The sequence below is a fragment of the Cucurbitaria berberidis genome, assembly GCF_010015615.1.
Source record: "Cucurbitaria berberidis CBS 394.84 unplaced genomic scaffold K460scaffold_4, whole genome shotgun sequence".
Taxonomy (NCBI): Eukaryota; Fungi; Ascomycota; class Dothideomycetes; order Pleosporales; family Cucurbitariaceae; genus Cucurbitaria; species Cucurbitaria berberidis.
The window spans coordinates 334,752-357,793 of NW_024468938.1; the positions used below are offsets into that span (position 1 = coordinate 334,752).

Genomic DNA, 23,042 nt, shown 5'->3' on the forward strand with positions numbered 1-23,042 from the left:
CTAAAAACAAAAAATTATAGACTTCCCATCAGGACAATACGAGCATCACCCTGATGATTTCGCGTGCCATAGCTTTGTCTACTCACCTGCATAGACGGTGCTTGTCTTAGACGGGTGGAGGCTCCGCCTAGATCATCGATGTGGGCTTCTTTCGTGCCGAGTGTCGGTATATGGATTAGTACCATAGCATGTCGTAGAGGGTTATAGAGTTAGCCTCGACAGCAGCACGGCCTCGTTACACGGCCTTTTCGTAAGGCACCTACGCGAAGAGCATCATGTATAGCCACTAGTCCTTCAATTGTAGACGCTCGCCGATTTCGTAGGCTGCGGCCCCGAGGTACAAAAGCTCGAATCGTGCCTCATGGCAGAGCAATGGATGGGGCCATGGGGCAGATTCTGAAGGCAGTGCAACTTTGGACCGAAGTAGCCGGTTTCAGTCCCGTTCCGTTGTTCCTGATATCACTAGGACGGGTGGTTGGCAAAGCAGGCAGGGGCGGGATTGCCTTACCCTGAGCATGAACAGCTAGATCTGTGGAGCCTCAACGGTCTTGCTGTAGCTGGTGGAGGTGTAGACCGTATAGCAAGGCACGTCAATAATGCCTCCGCGGACTCCACGCACGAGTCGCCGGATTTGGCCCCAAGCCCTCGCATCCCGCGCTATTCACCGCCCGATTTTGCAACTGTATTGAAGTTGCTTTTCATTGGTTGCTCATTGAGGGGGCAATTCTCATCTCCTATTAACTGTAGAGTCCGTATCCGACGGTCGTGTGATGAACTACTTTGATTAAGGAGGTGGAAAAGAGGGCAAACTTGCATGACTTGGCATGCCCGCCAGCATAAGCGTCAACTCACCGCTTCTTCTCACGCAATATTCATTGTTGTCATCCTCAAACGCATGAGGGACCACTCACGTGGAGCACTTGGGATACTCCTAAGCCTGGATTTATCCAACGTGTATGTGAGGGAGCATTTGTGTTACAACCGCCTGCTAAGGGGAGCAATGATTGATCCGATTTCAGTCGGGAGTACAAGACATGAAATACACGTGCGACGCCTTGCAGCCGGAACGAAGAGCCTTTCCAGATACGGTGCTGATATCCCTAAGCTTGAATGTTGTCCGAACATGCGATGATAGTCATGCCGAGTGAAATGAGAGACGCGCGAAGAAATCTAAGCAAGTAAGCGCGGTTAGCCCGACGAGATGCAGTGTAAAGGATCGCTACGAGACGTTTTATGCGAATAAGCAAGACGTGCTGATTTGCAGCTATGCTTTGCTGTTGAGTCACTGATACGGGTCGACAAGCAACGACTAGTCCAGGGCTGAGTTTAGATGCTCACTAACAAGGGTAAACTGGAGGTATCAGGAGTCCTTGACTGCAATGTTGTGGCGTAGCTGTTTGACCAGTTGTCATCAGTTGCGCCCCTGGGCAAAGACGAGCGGAGAGAAGCCCTCTCATCTCGCTACTCTGGCAACATATTTGCGTAGTGACTTATTGACTCAACCCTGACTGCGCAATGAAGCATGAAATGTTGTTCATGGTAGGTGGAACTACACCACATAGGCCGATGAGCGTAAGCGCTGTGTTTCAGCGCTAATTGTGAGAGCTGGATGGACTGGACATCGTCTCTATTGCAACCAGGTGGAGACGAATTCATCGTTGGGAACTCGGTACATCTCGCCAATCATCTGAGCAAGGAACGGGCCGAGAAGGCTTGTCAGTAGCGCTATTGAATACGAAAGCGCACCCCTTCTTAGCCGGCGTGTGCCGTGAGTATGTTGAGCTGCCCAGAGGTTCGTTCCAGCTCCTTACAAACCACCTCTCTCCGGGATAGGGGTATATTCTGTCCAAACTTCGCCAAAGGGAAAAGTGATGACTTTGGCCGGGAATATTTCAGGAGGTTGTGTGGTGCATGTCCGCCCTGAGTTGTCGGAGAACATCTTCGTTGAGTTAGAAACGCCACGATTAGGCAAATATGGGTTCGAGAGAGTAGGATCGCGTGCCGCCCAGTCTTAACAGGTCTTCCAACAGCCTCAGGTGCTCGGGACGAGTTCTCGCGTCCATATCGACTTCATGGGTCAGCCAAGGCAATCGAAACAGACTATCCAGACTTCGAAAGGGCGCGTAGCGTTCACTAGGACGCACATGCACATGATCCGCACGAAGCGGCAAGATCATACGTCTGATTTGCGCTTGAACTGACTGCGAGCCATCGGCTAGTATTAACAAAAATTAGGGCCTTGGAGTGGCGATTGGGCATGAGCGTTCTGAACGGCATATGTCGCTAGCGGTACCCAAGCGTCGTGTACAGTCACTGTTGCTGTACATGGTGCATTTGCCTTCTCGTATCGGATGTCGAAATGTAGGGCCCCTTTCATCGCAGCAACATTGCTCATCCTGCGGCACTGGGGTTTGGATGAGGCGACCGCGGTCGCATGGAAAATAACAGTGCGTCTGATGCGTTGTACCACTTTCAGTCATATCGCAAAGTAGCTGATTGGTAGACAGACCAAAATTGTCGCACAGACTCCTGCCCCTTGGCTCGGTTTAGAAGACGCAACTGCCCTCCGCAGGGCACACTAGCACCCCAGCTAACGAAGTCGAGCGTACGATTGAGGTGCGATTGTGCCCTGCAAAAGCCCTGGTAGCCTGCGCGTGCAGTAGCCCGCTGTGCCCTAGGTGTACATCGAGCTAGGATGCATCGCCTCCTGCTCTCATGCCTAAGATCTCAGTTGTCGACCACGCGTACCGATGGTATATTTATCGCGTCTCGTCCGCCTGGGTGCCATGATATTTTGCATACCCATCTATCATGTGCAACTAGAACTGACGCGGAAGTCAAGAGGTATCAGTAAGTGTTCTCCTATAAAGCAAACTGAGAAGCTAACACAGAGTAAGGCGAAACTCGATCAGCTGACACGAATTCGACCGTGAACTGCGAGACTCCGGCGTCGCGTTGTGTGATATTGTCCATGCTATAGCAGACGTCTCAAGGTCATAATTCATGTTGCTCTCCACTGGCGACTTCTTCCCGATTGCACTGGCAGGCTGTGCTACTGAAGAGTATCCTGAGAAGGACGAGTATCTTGCAAAACGCAGCGCTTTCAAACTCCGTTGAGACGATAGCACACCGACCAAAAGATTCATATCGTTGTTCACACAGCCGACAGCCCTTCGGGAGATACGAACGCCAAGATCCAGAAGAGAGACACGGAATTTTGTATCATGGTTCGCACTCACCCCGACGACGGAAGAGACCAGCCCTGGTCACCGCAAAACAACGAAGGATATAGCGTTCCAACGAACACTGCATGGGTGAGAGGCCCTGGCGTCAACGAGATTCGGCAGCAGTACGGAGTCCAGCTAACTCCAAGATCGGATATGTATACCACCAATTGGAGCCACGAAGCATTCGCAAGCACAAATACCAACGCTGTGCCATACCATCTAGGCGGTGGGTTCCAAGAATTAACTGCAGCAACGTACAACGCTACTGGCAGTGGTAGTGAATGGCGAAGCCCGCAAGCTGGTCAACAGCGTCAAATATATCCTCCTGGCCATGGACTGCCTGAGAACTATCAGTATGAATATCAGTGCGTACACATATACGTGAATTGGGTGAGATGATGTCGCTGATTCAAAGTCTAGGAGAACCTCTTACCCAGACCATGGCTACCATTCAACAACCAAAGGACAAGATGGTAGATCGTCGTATGCGCCCCAGGCAGGGCGGCTTACGGCCCAAGAAATGTAAGGGGCGTCTTGGACTTTTCCGCTATCAAAGCTGACACGGTTCACAAAGCGAGAGCTTGAACATTTATGATCCTTCGACAGCCAGCGCGTCAACATCTCCTCACAATCCAAGCTCGAACGGCACGCAGTACAACTCAACCGAAGGACAACAAACAGGCGAGGACACCAGTGTCGCTTGTCCCTATCACTGTGGAACGGTACTGACGGGCATGTATGCACATGGGAACCTAACACGTCACTTGAAATCGCAAGCCTGCGAAGGGTCAGGTAAAGAAAAAGTGAAATACCCCTGCCCAATCTCAGGTTGCGGCAAAGAGTACATTCGGAAGGATGGTCTGAGTGTGCACATGCGGAGGCAGCACGGCGCTCCTCCAGCCTCCCAAGTACGAATATGATGAAGAGTAGGAAGTCAGGATGGCGTGGGCTGGGTCCGATGCGGATGGCTCCATTTATTGGGGTAGGGGTATGACATGCCACGTCCGTCCTTGATGCCTCTGATAGAATGTCGACTTTCAGCTCTCAGGTATGATTATCCTTTGTCTTTTGTATTTCATTGCTAGTGTTTTGCGTTCTTGTTATATTGCGCGTGCGTGGAAAGGCGTTCGTTTGGAAATGAGGAGGTTCGACGGGTTCGGAGTTCGGCAGAGGGTCCTGGTACTTTGGTGTCGCTATCGTCCGCCAACCGTGAAGGAGCAGATCGCTCGAGTACGATATAGTCCTTAGTATGTATCGCAGGGGTAGAGGGAGAATGGTAGCTGGTTTCACCGCACTTGGAAATGCCGCTGTCAAACGTTGTGAGCAGAACATGTTGTGGTTGAAGGATGAGGTCGAAATAAAGGCGCAGGGGCTCTCACCTCCCAAATCACACTAGCCAAACGGACCGATCTCTTTGGGCAAGAGCGGTCACGGACCAAGATCAATCACCTCAGGCATGGCTGCGTCTCCTCGGGGTAGAACAATTGGCTGTCAGCTCTTCTCAGTACCTGCTTTTACAGATGAGGCTCGCCCTGCGTCGCCCTATACCCTCCTCCGTCAACTAGCCGACCAGCTTCAGCACACCGTCGCTCAAGAGTCACTCGAATCAGTCGAAGGAGAAAATCAAGTAACATTGTAACCGCTTCTAGTACCCTGGCTCGGTATTGCCGAGTACAAGCTGTGTAAAGTAAATCAAACCGGCAGCTCTACGGCGAGACGTTGTGGAACTCCAGCAAGCCTTTGACACGCACATTATGCAACAGGCTGGGATAGCCTGCTTGGGCATTGAATTGGTGCCTCTTGTCAGTTACGAGTGAGAGCAATTAGAAAGGACTTTAGGGGTGACGAAAGAGTTTTATAACTGTAGAGGGGGATTGTATTTAACGTGACTTCGTTCATTATCAACAGGTAGTTCTGCGGCGTAGGCGCTTTAAATTTTTTCCAATTTTTATAAACCTCCCGTCACACTCTGTCGTACTGACAGCCGGCGGTATGCCTGCGGCAGAAGCCATCAAAGCCTATATACACGGGTCAACTGCTACACCCACACTTCCGAGCTAATTATATGTCGAGTCGGTACAGCAACGCTAATGCAAAGGACCAACGGGCACAAAATTTCCGCGGACCAACGTTCGCCAGCCACGTTTACGCGTTAGCCAAACCTAGAGCTTTCTAGCTGCCCAGAAAGTGACACGGCGAGTCGCGAGACGGCGATTTTTGCGCGTACGCGAACTGCGTCTTGTCATAAGATATCATTAATAAAATAACGCGAGCTCTATAGCTCTGTGACTAAGCGTGTCTTGATTGATTACTCCGCACGAGATTGACCAAAGCAGTGTATGCATATGAGACATCCAACCTCCAAACTCCCAATGTTAAGAGAGAGAAAAACATTATGCGATCGCGTCAGTGGTATACGTAGATGCCCAAGATCAAATCCCATCCTGCCCAGCGGATGATGCCCAAAAGATAATAAAAATAACAAAGAGCGATGCTAGTATGCGATCATTAGCCCAAACAGACCCAGAAAGGAAAAACACAAGGAAAAATTGAGTTAAAGGCTCGTTACTCTGGACCCGGGCCCCGAGATCCTGTTTGGCCTCAAGTTAATCACCGATTCCAGCTCCCTAAGCATGTTGGTACTAGCTTCCCGTTGCTCGCGTAGCGACGCTTGTCGTGCGCGGTCTTCTTGTATCTTGTGCATTCGTTCTTCTCTCGACATAGTAACACGGGTTTTCGGTATCGCAATGGCTTCGAAAACTTCATCGTCAGAAGTGCTACCTTGGTCACTCGGAGGAGCGCTCTGCTCAGAGCTTAGTAAATCCCCATTCAAGGCACGAAGGGCATCAGACGGACTGCCTTCGTCTACAGCAGTCAGCCCACCTAGGCTTGGGACTGGTGAACGCAGGCCACTCGATGCTTGGGAAATGCGTCGTTCGTGTCGATCGATGTTGAGTGCAAGCGCGTTTTTACCGGTTTCCCAGGCTTGCATGAGACTCTTTAGATCTGCTCCGATGGATTCGTATTGGGATATGAGATGAGTCCCAAGCTCAGTGACATCTTCTGTATCCTCTAAGCTCTTGTTCGTCTCTTCTCGGAGCACCTGCATCTTGGCTTGTAGGCCACGAATGCCTTGCGACAAACCGGACAGTTTTCGAACAGAATTGCGCAATTTCTCACGTCCTGGCGTATGCGAAACCTTGTTTGGGGATGGGAAGATGAACTGCTCCTCCTCTGCTAGGACGCGATTGAACTTCTCACTCCATTGCCCAATAGGACGAGCCAAACTCAACATGGAGTCCACTGTTATCGACCATCGCGTAAAGTCTGGTTTTCCACCATCAGCTTCAAGAGCCAAGAGGGAGCATAGGTAAACGCGGCGAAGGGTCGACAGGCGATACTGGAGGGTTCTGAGAGCCTTAAGCGACTCGGCATCCTCGAATTCCGATGCGGAGCAGCCTTGAGCCGCCTCCTGCAAATCAGGGTTGCTAATTTCGTAGACATCGAGGTACTTTTCGAGGTCATCTTCTAGAATGAGTTGCTTGAGAGTTCCACACTGTTCCGCGAGGATCGGGATGATGTCGGCAAAGGCGGCTCGGAGACTCCGGCGTAGGCGCTGGCAGCGGCGAGCCTGTCCTTTTTCTTCGATGCGTGATATGGGAGGCAAAGGGCTACTGCTGTGTGAGGTCAGTAGTGAACGAGGAATGTGAGTTTAGCCGAGAGGGGAACCTACAGTCGGTAACCCCTTGAGACGAGCTCCACTTCTTGTATCAATGCCAGGGCTGATGACGTCGAGGCCTCGAATGACTGCAGGTTGGTGACGAGTGCAGATGCGCCCTTTACTCCCTCTTGTCTCAGATATTGTAGCCACTGCCGGCGCATGTGCGCGTAGACAGCGGTGGCAACCACGGCGAACACCACGATCACGAGCAGTGTCCTCCTCTTGCTGAAGCCGCCCTGGCGTCGCGACCAATGGACAAGCCATACAAGTATGAAAGCAGTTGCGCCAGTCAGAGCCGCGCCAACAGGGCTTATGGTGGAAATCTTGACATCTTGCGGGCAGGGTCGTCCGTCGGCAGCGAAGCTAGGAACAGCAGTGGCCCGCAAGCCTCCCTGTTCTCCCAAGAGCTGAGAGGCGACAATAATGTAGCGAAAGCGTTCTAGAAACCGCTCGTTGTCGGCGCGTCCGAGCCGCGAGTTGACCGCTTTCTATGCGCGCGAATCAGTGACTGCATACATGGCCAAGGATGTGGGTTGGACTAACCGAACATGCGGTGTGTATGCGAGCGATGGAGCCATGCCTCTCATGTATCCGTAGTGGTTGTGGGAGCCTGTCTCGTATTCTCGACTGGAGTGTGGAGGGTCCTCGTGGCGCGAAGCCGTCGGTGTCTGGCGACGACGATGTAGCGGGTGATGGCGGTGTTGAGTCGAGACGTCTTCCTTCGCCTGGCATAGTCGTTAGGGCTGATTGCTTGGTAGTCGAGTAGAAGAAGAAGAAGAAGGAGAAGGAGAAGAAGATGCTTGCCTTCTAGAAACTCTGCCAGCGGCGAGTCGTCGAGTATCACGTTCTCCATGCGTGCTGCTACCTCATGATGCGTGGTCGTGTGGCTTGGCTGGATGTGCTTGGGCGGGGTGCGATTGCTCGAGTCCGTCGTCCGTAGGTAGTGTTGGCAGGCACGACGCTGTGAACAGTGGCAAGCAATAGTCGTAACGGCGTTTATCGTCAAGTCGGAACCGCGGATGTAAAGGAGAGCACACGGTGGTTCAATGACACTCGGGAAATGAGGCGTTGCGGAGATGGTACCCCTGCGATTGGTGTAACCTAGGGGGGCGTTCACCCCATTTGTGGCCCACTCGATGCCCCCCCTCAATGGACCCTGTCTTATCCAACACCTACGCGCGCGTTATGTCGAGGTGCAGATATCTCCAACGTCTTCTGGCCCTCCTACGTACGAACCGCTTCTGCCCATGAAGGCCTTCAACTCTGCCAGCCTGGGTCTGGCTGCCTGCCAGACTGGCGACCTTATATCTGGTTCTCTACGGTCGTCAAGCGAGGTATCCGTTCCGTCAACCTCAATCCTGGGCTAGCCTCGGCTGATCGTCTTGGAGAAGCTATGCGACGTGCCGTGTTTAGCCTGGACCTTTATTTAAGCTTGCTATGCGAGAAGGTTAATAACTTACTTACACTCTAATATACCGAGCAGTCCTAGGATCTCTTCCACTAGTCCATGTCGTTAACCAACTAGTTCCCCTATTTCAAGGGCTATGGCCGGTGTTTAAAACGTCGAACTTTCCTGACAGAGCTCGCGCTGCTTCTCACATGTTAGCAGTCAGACAATGCGAGGCTGACTGTCTCATACTTATTAGACCATCCCAGAACCCTTTCCTTTTAGATCACCGCCTACGCCGCGGTAGGCTCCGATCACTGTAGATATCTATCAAGAAGCAATCGACCCTCACAACCCTTGAATCATACCATTGAGAATAGAACGTACTTTCAACCCCTTCTCTTAGCTGTCAAACTGTCCAATTCTGCATCCTGCTTCATTTTATTTTGTCATCTACATATCTTCCTACAAAAACACTATACCATCCAACGACGATCTTCCCCTGGCTAAGGGACCCACACATAACCACGGACACCGCCTGATTGATACTCTTACGTCAACTGTCACCCTGAACTCCACTAATTTCGACATTGCGCCCCACAGCTGGCGAGACCAGCTGCACGCCATCGGTAGGACGACCACCTCTCTGGATTTATAAGATACGATTGCTGATGAAACACGTGGGCGCTGGAAGCTACCGCTAACCAGCGTCACCCATCGCGTAGCTTTCGCCGATTTAGATATCGGAGCCTTCCAAGATGTGGCCGATTGGAGCTTGAGGCAGCATTGACAAGTTTATCCTGAGGATGCTGATATTTTAGTCTGTAAGACCGTCCCGCGGCATAGCTATCCTCAAGAAAAGCTCAAGTAATCGGGCGAAATTGGCTACTGCGAGCCCAGAAGTCATTGGCAAACATCAGCCGAGCAGATTGTAGCTCTATAGTAGCGGGGAAAGCACATATGGCCGACTTGTGGTGTAATCTACGGATGAGGCCTTGTGGCAGTAAAGGCACGGCGGCATGCAGCAGACCACGTCAAGGAAAGAGGGCTATTGATACCGGCGACTGAATACCTTCAGCGTGCAGTAGATGGAGCTAGGGCAGGGCCATGCCAATGGTACTTTACTATCTACGGTATGAACTAATGCATAGATATGATTCCTTGCGGACTTAGCAGGCGGTAGAAGCGTATATGAGTTGGAAACGCGACTACCCCCAGAGTCAATGATCGGTATCACCAGCAAGCCATGGCTTATTTACGCGCAACGACTAAGGGCTCCAGCCTTACCTGCTCATCTGGAACAGTGAGCTCATCTATGCCTACTGCCAACTGTAAGCTGATCACTTCAGACACCTGAATGAATATAGACTGCGTTACCCGCATGCTTATCTGGTACGCGTTTCATACTTGGCGTTGATTGTGTAGCTAGTAATGGCAATCGATTTTTCTTCCCTCTCAAAGCGCCGCCATAGTGACTTAATCCTTCAGGTTTTGCTGAAATACCAAATCCTACGTACAAATACTGTGATTTCGATGTCAGAATAGGCTGTGTGAGCAAAGTCAGGACTGTCATCAATGCTGTGCACGGATGATGAGGCCAAGGAAGTTTAGCCTCGAATCGGCATCTCCAGCACCTTAGCTCCGACAACACCACCGATCCATCTTACTATCCCCAGCAGCTGCTATCTCGTCATAGGCGACTTGAAGGCGAAGTCAAATTTCGAGTGAGCTATTCCAAACATTTCGACGCATTGAGAACACCCTACGACCTACCCGCCGCCCCTCATCGCCTCCGACTATCGCCATTTCTCGCTGCACCAAGCAACTCTACGACTGAACGAGTCGGCCGTGCTGTCCTTCGACCGCCTGTTGGGACTTCTAGATATTTGACGCCCCCCTCCCGACAATGGCTGCATTGTCCCTAAATGAAGAGCGAGAACTCGCAATCAACCCGATCGTCGCATCCAGCTTACAGCACAACACCCAGGTACTTTCCCCCACTACTACACTACCATCACTCACCAGGATTGATCCCTAGTCTTTGACTGCGCTTTCGTACTCATAATCTTCTGTGCTCCTACTTACATATATCGCCACAGGTCATCGCAAACATACGCAACCTCACCGCATCGCTCTTCGGCGTCGCCGCTGGCACACTAGGCCTCGAATCGTACACGGGCTTCATCTTCTACCTTATAGGCTCGCTATTCGTTTCAGCCCTACTGTTTGCCCTCAAGACTGATGGCAAGCCCGGTGCTTACTTTTACCGGCCGCTAGGGGACATGTGGTTTGGAGAAGTGTTCGGGGGATTAAGTGGGTTTGTGTTGACTTGGACGTTGTTCTATGGATTGGTCAGGGCGTGAGGAGGATGAGACACGAATATTACACTTTGAAAAAACGAAGGCGCGTAATACGAACTTCAATTTGGGCGGGTAGGCTGCGTGGACAGTATCAAGTGGCTCCCTACGTGTTCCTGGCCGCTATCAAGTCTGGCTGAAATGAACCCGACGCAGGAGAATCTCCGGTTGTTGATGCAGTGAGACACTGCATAGGCAGAAAGCACTCCAGGCCCGCTCAAATAAACGATGGAAAGGATGAAGCCCCTTTGAAAGAGTTAATAGCCTGACGTTGTCGTGCACCGTCGAGCTGCTTTTACATGATACCCGCTCGGTCTATGGATATAAAAAGAAATTTTGACTCCTGTTATTATCCTTTCGTGATGGCTTAATCCCTTGTACTAAAGTTACTATTTCATACAATTCCACCGAGGGCCCATACAGTTAAGATTCTCAATAGCTATATACCTTCAGCTTTCCTCTACGTTGTTAGATGAAGAGTGTGCACAATGTTGAACATGAGGCTCTGACGAGTAATGCCGTCTGTTCTAAAATTTAACGATGAATCCTTTGATCTGGCAATAGCTCCTTTTTACTTTGGCCCAGCGCAAGAAGCCGCCTCTGTGGCCCAAGCTCACCAATTAACTTTTAGCGCGTGGTCGACGCGTTCGCCTACCATCTTCGCGTTTCCCCTCCATTGCTGCCTCAACCACCACGATCCTGCACATCCACAAGCACTTTTGTATATCCACTTTCAGCGTCTTTTACTACCCAATCACCCCAATCCACAGCCAAAAGTACGCTCTCCCTTTCAATACTATAGATGGATGCCGGCTAACATGTCACAGTGCTTGAGGCACGCTTAATGCAGGCCAGCACCCTGAAGAAGGTACGGTAACAAGGCAGTGCCTTGCTTCAGAGCACATCTGACAGTGCCCTAGGTCGTCGACGCAATCAAGGACCTCGTTCAAGACTGCAACTTCGACTGCAATGACTCCGGCATCGCCCTCCAGGCCATGGACAATTCCCACGTCGCCCTCGTCTCGATGCTTCTGCGGTCCGAAGCCTTCGAGCCCTTCCGCTGCGACCGTAACATCGCCCTCGGCATCAATGTCGGCTCCCTTACCAAAGTCCTGCGCGCAGCCCAGAACGACGATGAGCTCACGATCAAGGCGGAGGATGCGCCTGATGTAGTCAACCTTGTTTTCGAGAACAAGTCCAACGACAGACTTAGCGAGTATGATATCAAGCTTATGGATATTGACCAGGAACATCTGGGCATTCCGGACACAGAGTATGCGGCTACCGTTATCATGCCGACGTCTGAGTTCCAGAGGATTTGTAGGGATTTGAATGCGTTGTCGGAATCAGGTATGGTCACTTTGTCAGCGTCAAAGCATCTTACGGATAGAAGGAGCTATTTCATTATTGCACAGGACTGACTACAGTCCAGTGTCGATCGAGTGCACGAAAGAGGGTATCAAATTCTCCTGCCAGGGCGACATCGGGTCAGGGTCCGTCACGCTTAGACAGCAAGAGTCTGTCGACAAGCCCGAAAACTCCGTCAAAATTGAGATGAGCGAGCCTGTTTTGCTCACCTTCTCGCTCAAATACTTGGTAAACTTCTGCAAGGCCAGTGGCATGTCAGATACGGTCAAGCTCTGCCTATCAGCCGAGGTTCCCCTCCTTGTTGAATACGGCCTGCAGAGCAACAGCTACCTGAGGTTCTACCTTGCGCCTAAGGTATTATTGCATGATCTCTCCTCACAATGGACATGTGCTAACATGAGTAGATCGGCGATGACGAGTGAGCAGACTCTTGACTTCCTTCGAAACGAGCGACATGTTTTCAACACTCATGTGGGGGATATGTGGCGTATGGTCTTTTGATATGCATTCGGAGCGTCTGTCAGGTTCATGGTTCCAGCATGTTAGATTGGCGAGAAACGCGCACTGGTGTTCCGCGCCCTCGGGGTAAAAGGAGGGTTACCCGCCCCACCAACCTTTTCACGTCATCGTGCGCGGAATTTCAGATAAGAAATCAACACACTTCATTGTCACTGTCTGCGCCTAATTCTCCACAACCTTCGACTGCTCTACACTAACATTGACCTTCTTCGTCATAAATATGGCTTCCGACACGCTCATACCGGACACGCGCGTGCTTGCGATCGCCAGCCATGTAAGACTCACACGCGCACAGCTACAACAAGCCTTGCAGCTAATGCGCGACAGGTAGTCCATGGGTGAGTCTCGCTACATGGGAAGACGTGCATATGACTAACTTGGAACCCGAGCTACGTCGGCAATAAAATGGCAACGTTTGTGATGCAGTCTTTGGGATGCGACGTGTCGGCGATCAACACGGTGCACTACAGTAAGTATGCTTCAGCTGGGAAGGTCTTTTTTTGATAGGACATGGGCTGAGATTAACAGGCAATCACACTGCCTACAAACAAGTGAAAGGCACGAAGACATCAGCCCCGCAAATACTGGACCTCTACGAAGGCCTCCGCCAATCGAATCTGACCAACTTCGACGTACTATTGACGGGATATGTCCCCAGCGCCGAGGCAGTCCAGGCGATAGGGAAGATTGGTAGAGATATCAAGTTCAATGCCGGGACGAAACCGGGGAGCTTCTTCTGGGGTGAGTGTGGGGTTGAAGTAAGACGCGCCCAGCAGGGCTGATTATGGACAGTGCTCGATCCAGTCATGGGAGACAACGGGAAGCTATACATACCGGAGGATGAGGTACCTGAATATAAGGCGCTGCTACGCGAGGCAGACCTTATACTACCCAACCAATTCGAGGCAGAGTAGGTCTACTTGCGTGAGGGACGGTCCGGACCAGGCAATCGCTAACATGAAGGTGTAGGCTGCTTTCCGATACCCCGATTAGTGATCTCAAGTCACTTGCTGCCGCGATTCAAGTCCTCCACAAGAAGTACCAAGTACCCCATGTCATCATCACGTCTCTGCGCTTGACTCGCGACAACCAGACGATACCCTCGCGTGCCCCATCGAGACCAGCATCGAAACCCGCATCGGGGACGCATACCCCGTCCGAATCGCCAAATCTCGATGCCGCGACCTCGCACCCTTCCACATGGCCCACATCACAATCATCGGAGCAATCGCAGGCTCAACAACCAGAGGCATCCTCCCCGACCAGCATGGATGACATTGAAAACCTCACCATTATCGGCTCAACTGCGACTTCAGATTACACGCCGCGCCTCTTCCGCATAGATACGCCTGCTCTCCCCCTCTTCTTCTCAGGAACAGGCGACATGTTCGCTGCGCTGACCATTCCGCGCCTGATCGAAGCAGTGCACGCTGCGTCCTCGCCCGACCTCGATCTGCATTCTACACCCAGCTGGCGGAGCCCGGACGACGTGCCCGCCGAGGAACTGCCTCTAGCGAAAGCGTGTCAGAAGGTGCTTGCGAGTATGCAGGCTATACTAGCGAAGACGGCAGCGTCATGCCACGAGAAGATGGACGTATACGATAAGAGGGTGGAGAAGGAGGGCTGTGGGCAAGGCGACGAGGCGGTTGAGCAGGCAGAGAAGAGGAGGCATTTAGCGTTGATGAATGCTAGTGAGGTGACGATTGTGCGTCATGTCAAGGAGTTGCTTGATCCGCCTGATTTGGAGAGGTTCAAGCCTCGGCGTGTGAAGGGGGGGAGTAGCGAAGAAAGGTGATGGCGTTGCGTATCAATTGATGATATCTAGCATGGAGCATCATTTCATGAGCTCGCCGTGAACTATGTATTGCACAGCATGCCATGTCGGCTTTGATATATAACCCATCTAAGCACCATTTACAGCTGTGCCCGCTCCAAAGCCTCCCGTGCTCCCGAATCCACCAGCGCCCCTAACACTCTCCTCGAGCTTTTGCACCACGACAACTTCAGGCATGACGATCTGTATCCTCATTAGCTTCCTATTCCCCTGATCTTCTTGACAAGCCATCCCAGTGGAGGGATATATAGTATATATAGTATATAACGTACCTTCTCCACGATCAATTGCGCAATGCGATCACCGACCTTGACCTCAAAGTCCTTGTCCGACAGATTCGCGAGGATAACGCCGACGGGACCGCGGTAGTCAGCGTCGATGACGCCAGCGAGCGTGTCGATGCCGTGTTTATACGCAAGGCCAGAGCGCGGTGCGACTCTGCCATCTATCCTGAACATCAGCATTGCATCCTCTATCTCTACATTCCCTCGTCATATCGTCAAAACGTACATGTCCCCACCGGCACCGAGATGGAAATATCCGTAGGAACCAGCGCCCTTCCCCTCGCGGGGATCACCAATTCCTTCGCACTATACAGATCATGTCCAGCAGCGTAGACGCTCCCCTTTGTAGGCGCGCGCGCGTGCTCGCTGAGTAGGAGGACCTGCAGTTGCTGCTCTGCTGCCGCGGCCGCTGCGATTGACGGGGCGATTTGCGCGGGCGGTTGTAGACCAGGTTCAGACATGTTGTTTGATGACAATGATGCGCTGGGGTTGTACGTGTGTGCTAGGGGCGTCGGGGTCGCGGCGCCTGAATCCGTGCCGCGGCGTAGTGAGGAGGATGTGTGGTGGGCGAGGGGTGTGGGGTCGTCGATGACTTTTGTCCGCTTGGGGAGGGGTGAAGCGGGGAGGGAGGGCGGTTCGTGGTCGGGTGCTGGGGTGGAGATGTTTTCGAGGTCTTGTGTTGTTGACATTCTCTTCTCTCTTCTTTTTGTTCTAGTTTCGTTAACAGACTGTGTGCAGTGGATGGTTGGTTGGTTAGTTTGGAGAAGGCGGTGAGGATTGGAAGTGACCTGGGATGGTTAGGGATTGGCAGACGCGTTGTGGTGGGGAAGGTGCGACGCGTCGGGGCGCATAGTTTTTTGATTGGCGGACAATGCGACGTGATGGATAGACGGGTGCTTGCTCTGTCTCTTTTGAATTTGAGGTAGCTAGATGCTCAATTTTTGCAGCTGTTTGGATGAGTTGGTCTGGCAGGTTGCTTGGATACTAGTGGTTCAGCCATAGTGGCCATGATGGTGTTGGGAGGAACCCAGTGATGAACTCATGTTCGATGCGAATTAACACTTCAAGATCTACGACACTCGAATGTCTCCGAGCGCCAACAATACAAAGCAGCAATAAAGGATCTCTCGCATGACCTTGGGCACAAGCAAGCTCTGGTTCGAGTTCCGGCTGTGAAGGACTTCAGACAGACAACCAATGTGGAGCAAGAAAAAGACTGTGCGTGATTCCTCAGAACCTTCTCTCATGGCTCTACAATTCCTCACGGCTGGATGCCTTACCTGTGACTGAGCGGTTAAAGGTACATCCTTTTTACGAGGCCTATTCGACAACTGTCGGGCCGCTAAGGCGAAGAAGACGCCGACTGGGTAGCATCCAGGTGCCGCGGCAATGAAAGCTCTCATTTACAGCACAAGGCGTATCCCTGAGATGTTGTGGAGAGATTGGGGCCCGTATCGAATCGACCGATGGCCTTCTCCTTTTTCTGCATCGAAGGATTCATGTTACCTCCGCATGTCACTGCGCAACCGGTGGCTCAAGCTCTTCTGGCAGTTGTTCTCGTGACTGGCACTCATTTTTCTGCTCTGGTGAGATGGTGAGACGCGGGCCTCGTCCTGTTATCGTAGCTATGCATGCAGTCAGCCACAGCCTTGGCTCGTCTTCGCGTGCTGACGGCGTATGGCGTATGGTTGATGAGCTGCACACGTCGAGTCTGGGACCGTCTTGTACCTTGGCCATGTCACGCGTTTGGCTTGGGTGCTTGGAAACTGCTCTTTTGCCGACAAGAAGCAGCTCCTCTTCTTTGCGACATTGGGCTGGGCACACAGCTGCTGTTATTCACAGTCCATCGTCACGTCACATTGCCGAGCGATCGCCCTTGGCGGCTCAAGCTTAAACCAACCTGAAGCCGTCATGGTTCTACAACACCCGCCCTGATGAGACGCCCACCCAATTGTCGTGCGCTGTTCGAGTATCGCCGCTCGTCACTCTGACGAGCTTCTGCAACCCCGCGAAGATTCACCCGCATCGAAGACACGCGTGTCACCAATGGCGGAGGCAACCCCGCGCATTGCGACACCACCCTCACCCACACACCACCCGGCCAAACTCGCCTTCACGCGAACAAGGGGGCTTCATCTCCATGGACCACCAGATGGAGCCGAGCGCTCTTTGTCAACACGACCAACCAAACTAAACAGACGTCAGGTAGCCAAATGACCCCGGTTGGACCGGCGTGCCCGCCATCTCGCCCTCGCCCCTTCGAAGCTTCTCTCGCTCAAGCATGTGCCGGCCCCAAAACATCACCGCTTGCCAGCCCTGTCCGGTTAGGCTGGCAAAATCTTTCCGGGAGTTCGTCCAAGCTTGCTGTGTCCCACGCTTGATGAGGCTATTATCGCCGACCCATCTCGGCGGTCGAGACCGTACTAGGCTAACAAGCGTGTGCCGCGCCATGCTTGTTGAGCCTCCGGGGTATACAAGGACACTAATGCACCCCGCCGCCCCGTCGCTTTGTTGCGACCATCACATGGCCAGACGCAAAACCTGCTGCCACCATCCCTATTTCCACCCCGCCCATGCCCACTCCGCTCTCTCACGGACAGCTAGATGGCTTCAGCTTTGATGACCTGATGCAACCAAGGCTGCTTGGGGGTGTTCAGAGCGCTTCCATATCCTTGCCAGACATGGCTAGAAGTCGTGCACTTCCAGCTAGCGCGTGCAAAGAAATTCCAATTGTCCAGGTGGTGTGCGTCTTTGTTTACATCAGGCTAAGCATTCCGGGCGAATCTCTGTCGAGCAACTTGTCGACTTTGAGTTCTTCGAACAAGCACGGTCAAGTCGAGATACGTCCCTGTTGGCAGCGTGCGTGTTTACGAACACCTCTCTTGTCACAACTGACGTCTCATAAAACGGTGTGGCGCTTTGCCGCACCCCGCATAGGCTGGTTATCTGCAGTTGCAGCTCCATGATCTCCAAGATGAGGTCAGTGGTTTGTGACATGCACGAGTCTGATTTGACAACCCGTGCCCGCTAAGCACTTGACTGCCTTCTAGTGCCCTATCGGCATCTCTTGATTCAGCCACTTTCCCTGGTGACAATACGGGCGTTGTCTCCACCTACGTGGTCGTGATCGGACAGACCACCAACAGTCCGTTCTACCTGTCTCTTCACTCTGGTGTGACTGAGCGATATTTGTAATGTCATTCCGGCAGGAAGAAAAGTGTATTCTTGGAACCACTACGACGTTAGCTAGCAAACTTTGGCCTCGTTGTCCCAAGGCCTCGGCCTCCAGGGCAAACCAGTCCCGTGGCTAGGGTACTTTGATCGCGCACGCAAATCTGGAACGCACAAGTGGTTCCCGGTGGTGCATAGTAGCTCCATCGTTAGACCTATTGGAGCTACTCACCATGCTCCCCACTACCATCGGACCATTCTCCAACATCCAATCACGCTGCTAGCGTGCCAACTCCATGCTTCCAGCCTCCAGACCCCGACACCTGCCCATGGTACGCCCCAGGATCTTACAAGCGCATGTCCCCGTGTATTTAAGGGGGCCTGTCCCGCGTGGAAAAGATGCGCAACCTCTTCCGAATATACAACGAGTACACAACTTCCTTGTTAATCATTGTCGACAAACCCCAATCATGGGTCTCATGTTGAAGAAGCCTGCGGGCGCAGCTGGTTCAGCTCTGCCGGCCATCATGGTCGGTTTGTTCGTCGCCTTCGGTGGTGTATTGTTTGGGTATGCTTCTCCTTGACTCTCATTCGATGCCTCGTGTTAACGGCTGCAGTTATGATACTGGTACCATTGGTGGTATTTTGGGTATGAACCACTGGCGCCAGTTGTTCAGCACCGGCTACATCAACCCCAAAGATGGCAATCCCGATGTCACCTCCCAGCAAACTTCGTTGATCGTGTCTATCCTTTCTGCTGGAACCTTCTTCGGTGCCCTGACTGCTGCCCCGGTAGCCGATTTCCTCGGTCGCCGGCTGGGTCTTGTGGTCTGCAACATCGTCTTCTGTGTCGGTGTCATTCTCCAGACTGCGGCTACTGCCATTCCCATGTTCGTCGCTGGCCGTTTCTTTGCTGGCTACGGTGTTGGCATGATCAGCGCTACCATTCCTCTTTACCAATCTGAGACCGCCCCCAAATGGATCCGTGGTACCATTGTCGGTAGCTACCAGCTGGCCATTACCATCGGCATCCTGCTCGCTGCCATTGTGAACAACTCCTCCAAGGACCGTGACGACACTGGTTCATACCGCATTCCCATCGCCGTTCAATTTGCGTGGGCCATTGTTCTTTTCGTCGGCTGCGTCTGGCTGCCAGAAACCCCTCGCTGGTTCATCAAGAAGGGTCGCCCAGAAAAGGCCGCCAAGTCTCTGTCCACACTCAGGAGGCTCGATGTTGACCACCCTGCTCTTGTTGAAGAGTTGAGCGAGATTACTGCCAACCACGAGTACGAGTTGTCCCTCGGAAAGGCTACCTACATTGACTGCTTCCGCGGTAACCTCGGCAAACGTCTCGCGACCGGTTGCCTTCTCCAGGCACTTCAGCAGCTTACTGGTGTCAACTTCATCTTCTACTATGGAACATCCTTCTTCAAGAACTCGGGCATCCAGAACCCCTTTGTTATCAGCATGATTACCTCCTGCGTTAACGTTGCCTCTACCTTCCCTGGCCTCTACCTTGTTGAGAAGTGGGGTCGCCGCAACCTTCTGCTCTTTGGCGCCATTGGCATGGCTGTGTGCCAGTTCATCGTGGCCATCACGGGCACCGTCGCTGGTATCGAGAACATCTCTGCCCAGAAGACTTTGATCGCATTTGTATGCATCTACATCTTTTTCTTTGCCTGCTCCTGGGGCCCAGTCGCTTGGGTTGTCACTGGCGAGATCTTCCCCCTCAAGATTCGCGCCAAGTCTCTCTCAATGACCACAGCCTCCAACTGGCTCCTCAACTTCGCCATCGGCTATGCCACACCCTATATGGTCAACGACGGCCCTGGCAACGCCAACATGGGCGCCAAGGTCTTCTTCGTCTGGGGCGGATGCTGCTTCATCTGCATCTTCTTCGTCTGGGCTATGATCTACGAGACCAAGGGTCTTTCCCTGGAGCAGGTCGACGAGCTCTACGGCAAGGTCAGCAAGGCCTGGAAGTCGCCCGGCTTCGTTCCTACCGTCTCCTTCCAAGATGTCCGCGACCTCAACGCTGATCACCGCCGCACGAGCTTGGCAGACGCCGAGGACGCGGCCACGCGTAAGAAGAGTGCGCAGTACAACGAGACCTACGAGAAGCAGGTGTAGGTAGGGTCATGGAATTTCTGCACCGATACGATAGGGGACGGGATGTTGGCGTGCATAGCGCTTCACAAGAATACCCCACTTTGTAAATATACCATGGTTGTTGGTTTTATTAATGTGCCTTCCTAGCGCAACACTTGTATATATTTTTCAAGTCATGAATAATGAATTTTGAAGAAAACTTCTGCCTTCTGATTACCTGGTGATGGTCTCTATCCTTGCTTCTATTATTACATTCCAATCGACCCGGAAGTTTTCACGTCGCCGCAAACATCTCTGCACTTAAAGTACATTCCCAGAGACTAGCGATAGCTCAACAAAGTATTCTGAGGCTTGAGCGCTGTTTAAAGCTTTGCTTTTCTTATAATCAGGGCACAAGACTATCACTATGTTTATGATAAAACCGTACATACACCACAGACCTCTAAAAAAATAGGCTGGAAGGAAATCTTTTGAATTCGACACTTACATCTCCTAGCACTTCCGCGTGGAATCTCCACAAATCATGAAAACGGTCGTCGTAATAATGAACGGGAAAGTACCGCGACGTAACCATAGGACCAAACCCTGGCACTCGTCAGTGGCAGTGACAGTGACAGTTGACCACGATTGCGATTGCTAGCTAGCTACTTATGACTCTCAACCACTGACCCTCAACCAGTAGGCATCCCCACGTGGCCAAGGCGCTTGTCTCCGTAGGTTCCCCAGACACCCGCGCATGTAGGTCTAGCGTCCACAATCGCTTTAAACGGTCGGGAGCAAGGGAGCGAGACGTTGAGGCCTTTCGCACGCATCCGCTTTAGATTAGAGGCGTGCAAGCTTTTCGCTTCAACCGTGCTAGGTCTATCATCTTGGCTGTCTTGTCGATCAATGCGTCTATAGCTAGTACCGGTTCGGTACTCGTGTCTACAGAGAGAAGTGGAATTGGTGAGCCGAGCTCGGCTATGGGATCACAATGATGATCAAGTCGACTGCGGCTTTATATTGGAAGTCATTGACTTGCGCTGTCTGATGCTTTATATGCCTGCAGTGAATGAATAGGGGCTGCAATAGAGGTAGGTGGCTTGTAATCATGTTTGGTTTCGGATCTAGGTTAAGGGATTCGATGTTTCGCTGAGGAAAGCCAAGTATCATGGCGAAATGATATGCATATCATTGTTTCGATCTGATAGATCTTAGCGCTTATTCTATGACGCGATCACCCGTAACCGCACCTCCCTCTGATACACGAGAGATCCCAGGTCGTTGTGATTGATGATATGCCCATGCTTGGTAAACTCAATGGCGGAGGGCAGTTACGTGGACAGGTTTCAACGTTTTTTGCGGACATTGGTCAGCGAATTGTCCAGATGATTTATCCGCAGAGGGCCTAGACGCTTTGAATTGGTGACATCGGGGAACCCCGTGGGTGCCCCCAGTACACGGCCAATTGCGTACAACACTAAACCTGATACTAAGGTAGGACAGCCGATAAACCGCGGCAGCCAATAAACCACCTTAACTAAAGTTACTTATCCGCAAAAATAAGGCTGTAAAGCTATTTATAAAAGTTAGTATTATAAAATTTTATAAAATATTAGTAAATAAAAGCTTATAATTAATTTATACTATTTAAATTTTTTTAGAAAATTAATTTGGCAGCTGCGCGCAGTAGTTTTAAGTAAAAGCTGCAGTAACTGCAATATATTTAAACTACTACTTTTAGCATTTATAATATAATAATACTTTACTATATTTAAATTTGCAGAACGTAAAGTTATTTACTAATATTTATTTGCTTTATTATAAAATTTTTATAAAATTATAGCTTTTTTTTTTTATTACTTTTACACGCGCATAGTAGTTTATTTTTAAACTATTACTACGCGCTCTTTTATAGTATACTTTTTAGTAAATAATTATACTATTTTTGCTTTTTTTATAATTTTTTTTTTATATAATATTGCTGCTGCTTTTAGCTTTCTTATTTTTTTTTTTTAGAATTATTTAGTTTTATTTTTATATTATTTTACTATATTGCGCGCATAAGCTTCTTAAATAGTTTTTAAATTTTAAAATACTACAACGCTATAAAACTTTTTGCGCTATTAAAAATCTAAAAGTTTATTTTTGCTTTTATACCTTTTTTTAGTTAAAAGCGCATTATAAAAACTTTTATTTTTATAGTAAAAAAGCTTATTTTATACTTAAAAAAAATATAGTATAGAGCCTAACTATTTAGCTTTAACTTTTGCTTTATTTTTTATAATAATTTTAAATAAATTACAAAGCTAGTTTTAAGTATCTTTATTACTATTTTTTCTAATTATTAATTTTTTATTCTCCTGTTATAGTTGTATTTTAAATTATTATAATATAATATTAGTATTAAGTAGCTTAATGCTTATAGCTTTAAATATTTTTTGTATATTTATAAAAGTAAACATAGTATTATAAATAGCTTAAAATAATAAAAAAAAATTGCCTTTATTTATAAAAATAAGGCTTTAGCTATAATAAAAGTAGTATGCAAGCTTAGTTAAATAAGCAGTTAAAAAAAGTAAAAAAAGCACTATATTTAAAAGTTATAAGCTATAAGTTAAATAAAAAAAAAATATTATTAAAAAAATTTTATTAGCGTTATAAAAGTCTATAAAATTAGTAGTAAAGTAGCTACTATAGCTATTAAAAATAAAAATTTTATAACTTGCCTGCGCTTTACTCTTTATACGCTAATTAAAAACCTGTTTAAGCTAGGCTAAACTAATATTATTATTAAACTATCTAAAAAAACTTATTATAAAAAAAACTTAGTATTTTTTAACTTTTATATTATATAACTAAGCGTTGCAAAGTTTTTTTTTTTTTTTAAAAACTATATTTAGATTTACTATGCTTTTATTTACATAAATATATACTAAAATTATTATTTATTTTTAGTTACTATTTTATAAGGCTGCTGTAATTTGTTTTTACTTTTAAAGTTACTTTAAAAAAACTTATTTAAAGCGTAAAATAATGCTAATAAAAAACTTTTTTTTATTTATATTATAAATATAGCGCGCGTT

The 23,042-nt window shown here is 49.9% G+C and overlaps 6 protein-coding genes across 6 annotated transcripts; 4 read left to right on the forward strand and 2 right to left on the reverse strand.

The window, feature by feature from the left end:
* Positions 1–3,224: 3,224 nt before the first annotated feature.
* K460DRAFT_407126 (uncharacterized protein) lies at positions 3,225–4,147 on the forward strand (the record flags this gene model as incomplete). The annotated part of the gene is made up of 3 exons (XM_040937034.1): positions 3,225–3,592; positions 3,648–3,749; positions 3,802–4,147. 3 exons carry the CDS (start codon positions 3,225–3,227, stop codon positions 4,145–4,147), a joined length of 816 nt encoding a protein of 271 aa, XP_040785298.1.
* Positions 4,148–5,392: 1,245 nt separating this feature from the next.
* Positions 5,393–8,035, reverse strand: K460DRAFT_387037 (uncharacterized protein). Its single transcript, XM_040935628.1, has 4 exons — positions 7,753–8,035; positions 7,492–7,673; positions 6,961–7,436; positions 5,393–6,904 (listed from the first exon to the last, which is right to left on the reverse strand). Exons 1-4 carry the CDS (start codon positions 7,799–7,801, stop codon positions 5,782–5,784), a joined length of 1,830 nt encoding a protein of 609 aa, XP_040785299.1. The 5' UTR covers positions 7,802–8,035; the 3' UTR covers positions 5,393–5,781.
* A 2,206-nt stretch (positions 8,036–10,241) lies between these two features.
* On the forward strand, positions 10,242–12,482 carry K460DRAFT_407128 (proliferating cell nuclear antigen; the record flags this gene model as incomplete). Its single annotated transcript, XM_040937035.1, has 6 exons — positions 10,242–10,322; positions 10,435–10,648; positions 11,520–11,560; positions 11,613–12,042; positions 12,125–12,414; positions 12,465–12,482. The coding sequence occupies 6 exons, from the start codon at positions 10,242–10,244 to the stop codon at positions 12,480–12,482; spliced, it is 1,074 nt and encodes a 357-aa protein (XP_040785300.1).
* A 317-nt stretch (positions 12,483–12,799) lies between these two features.
* On the forward strand, positions 12,800–14,374 carry K460DRAFT_407129 (Ribokinase-like protein; the record flags this gene model as incomplete). The annotated part of the gene is made up of 6 exons (XM_040937036.1): positions 12,800–12,853; positions 12,907–12,917; positions 12,969–13,048; positions 13,108–13,320; positions 13,372–13,489; positions 13,549–14,374. 6 exons carry the CDS (start codon positions 12,800–12,802, stop codon positions 14,372–14,374), a joined length of 1,302 nt encoding a protein of 433 aa, XP_040785301.1.
* Positions 14,375–14,500: 126 nt separating this feature from the next.
* On the reverse strand, positions 14,501–15,446 carry K460DRAFT_314297 (dUTP diphosphatase; the record flags this gene model as incomplete). The annotated part of the gene is made up of 3 exons (XM_040930270.1): positions 14,924–15,446; positions 14,686–14,858; positions 14,501–14,596 (listed from the first exon to the last, which is right to left on the reverse strand). Coding segments are annotated over exons 1-3 (732 nt in total), but the record flags the coding sequence as incomplete, so codon positions are not given.
* A 2,892-nt stretch (positions 15,447–18,338) lies between these two features.
* Positions 18,339–19,998, forward strand: K460DRAFT_288494 (high affinity glucose transporter RGT2; the record flags this gene model as incomplete). Its single annotated transcript, XM_040929051.1, has 2 exons — positions 18,339–18,436; positions 18,486–19,998. 2 exons carry the CDS (start codon positions 18,339–18,341, stop codon positions 19,996–19,998), a joined length of 1,611 nt encoding a protein of 536 aa, XP_040785303.1.
* Positions 19,999–23,042: the final 3,044 nt, after the last annotated feature.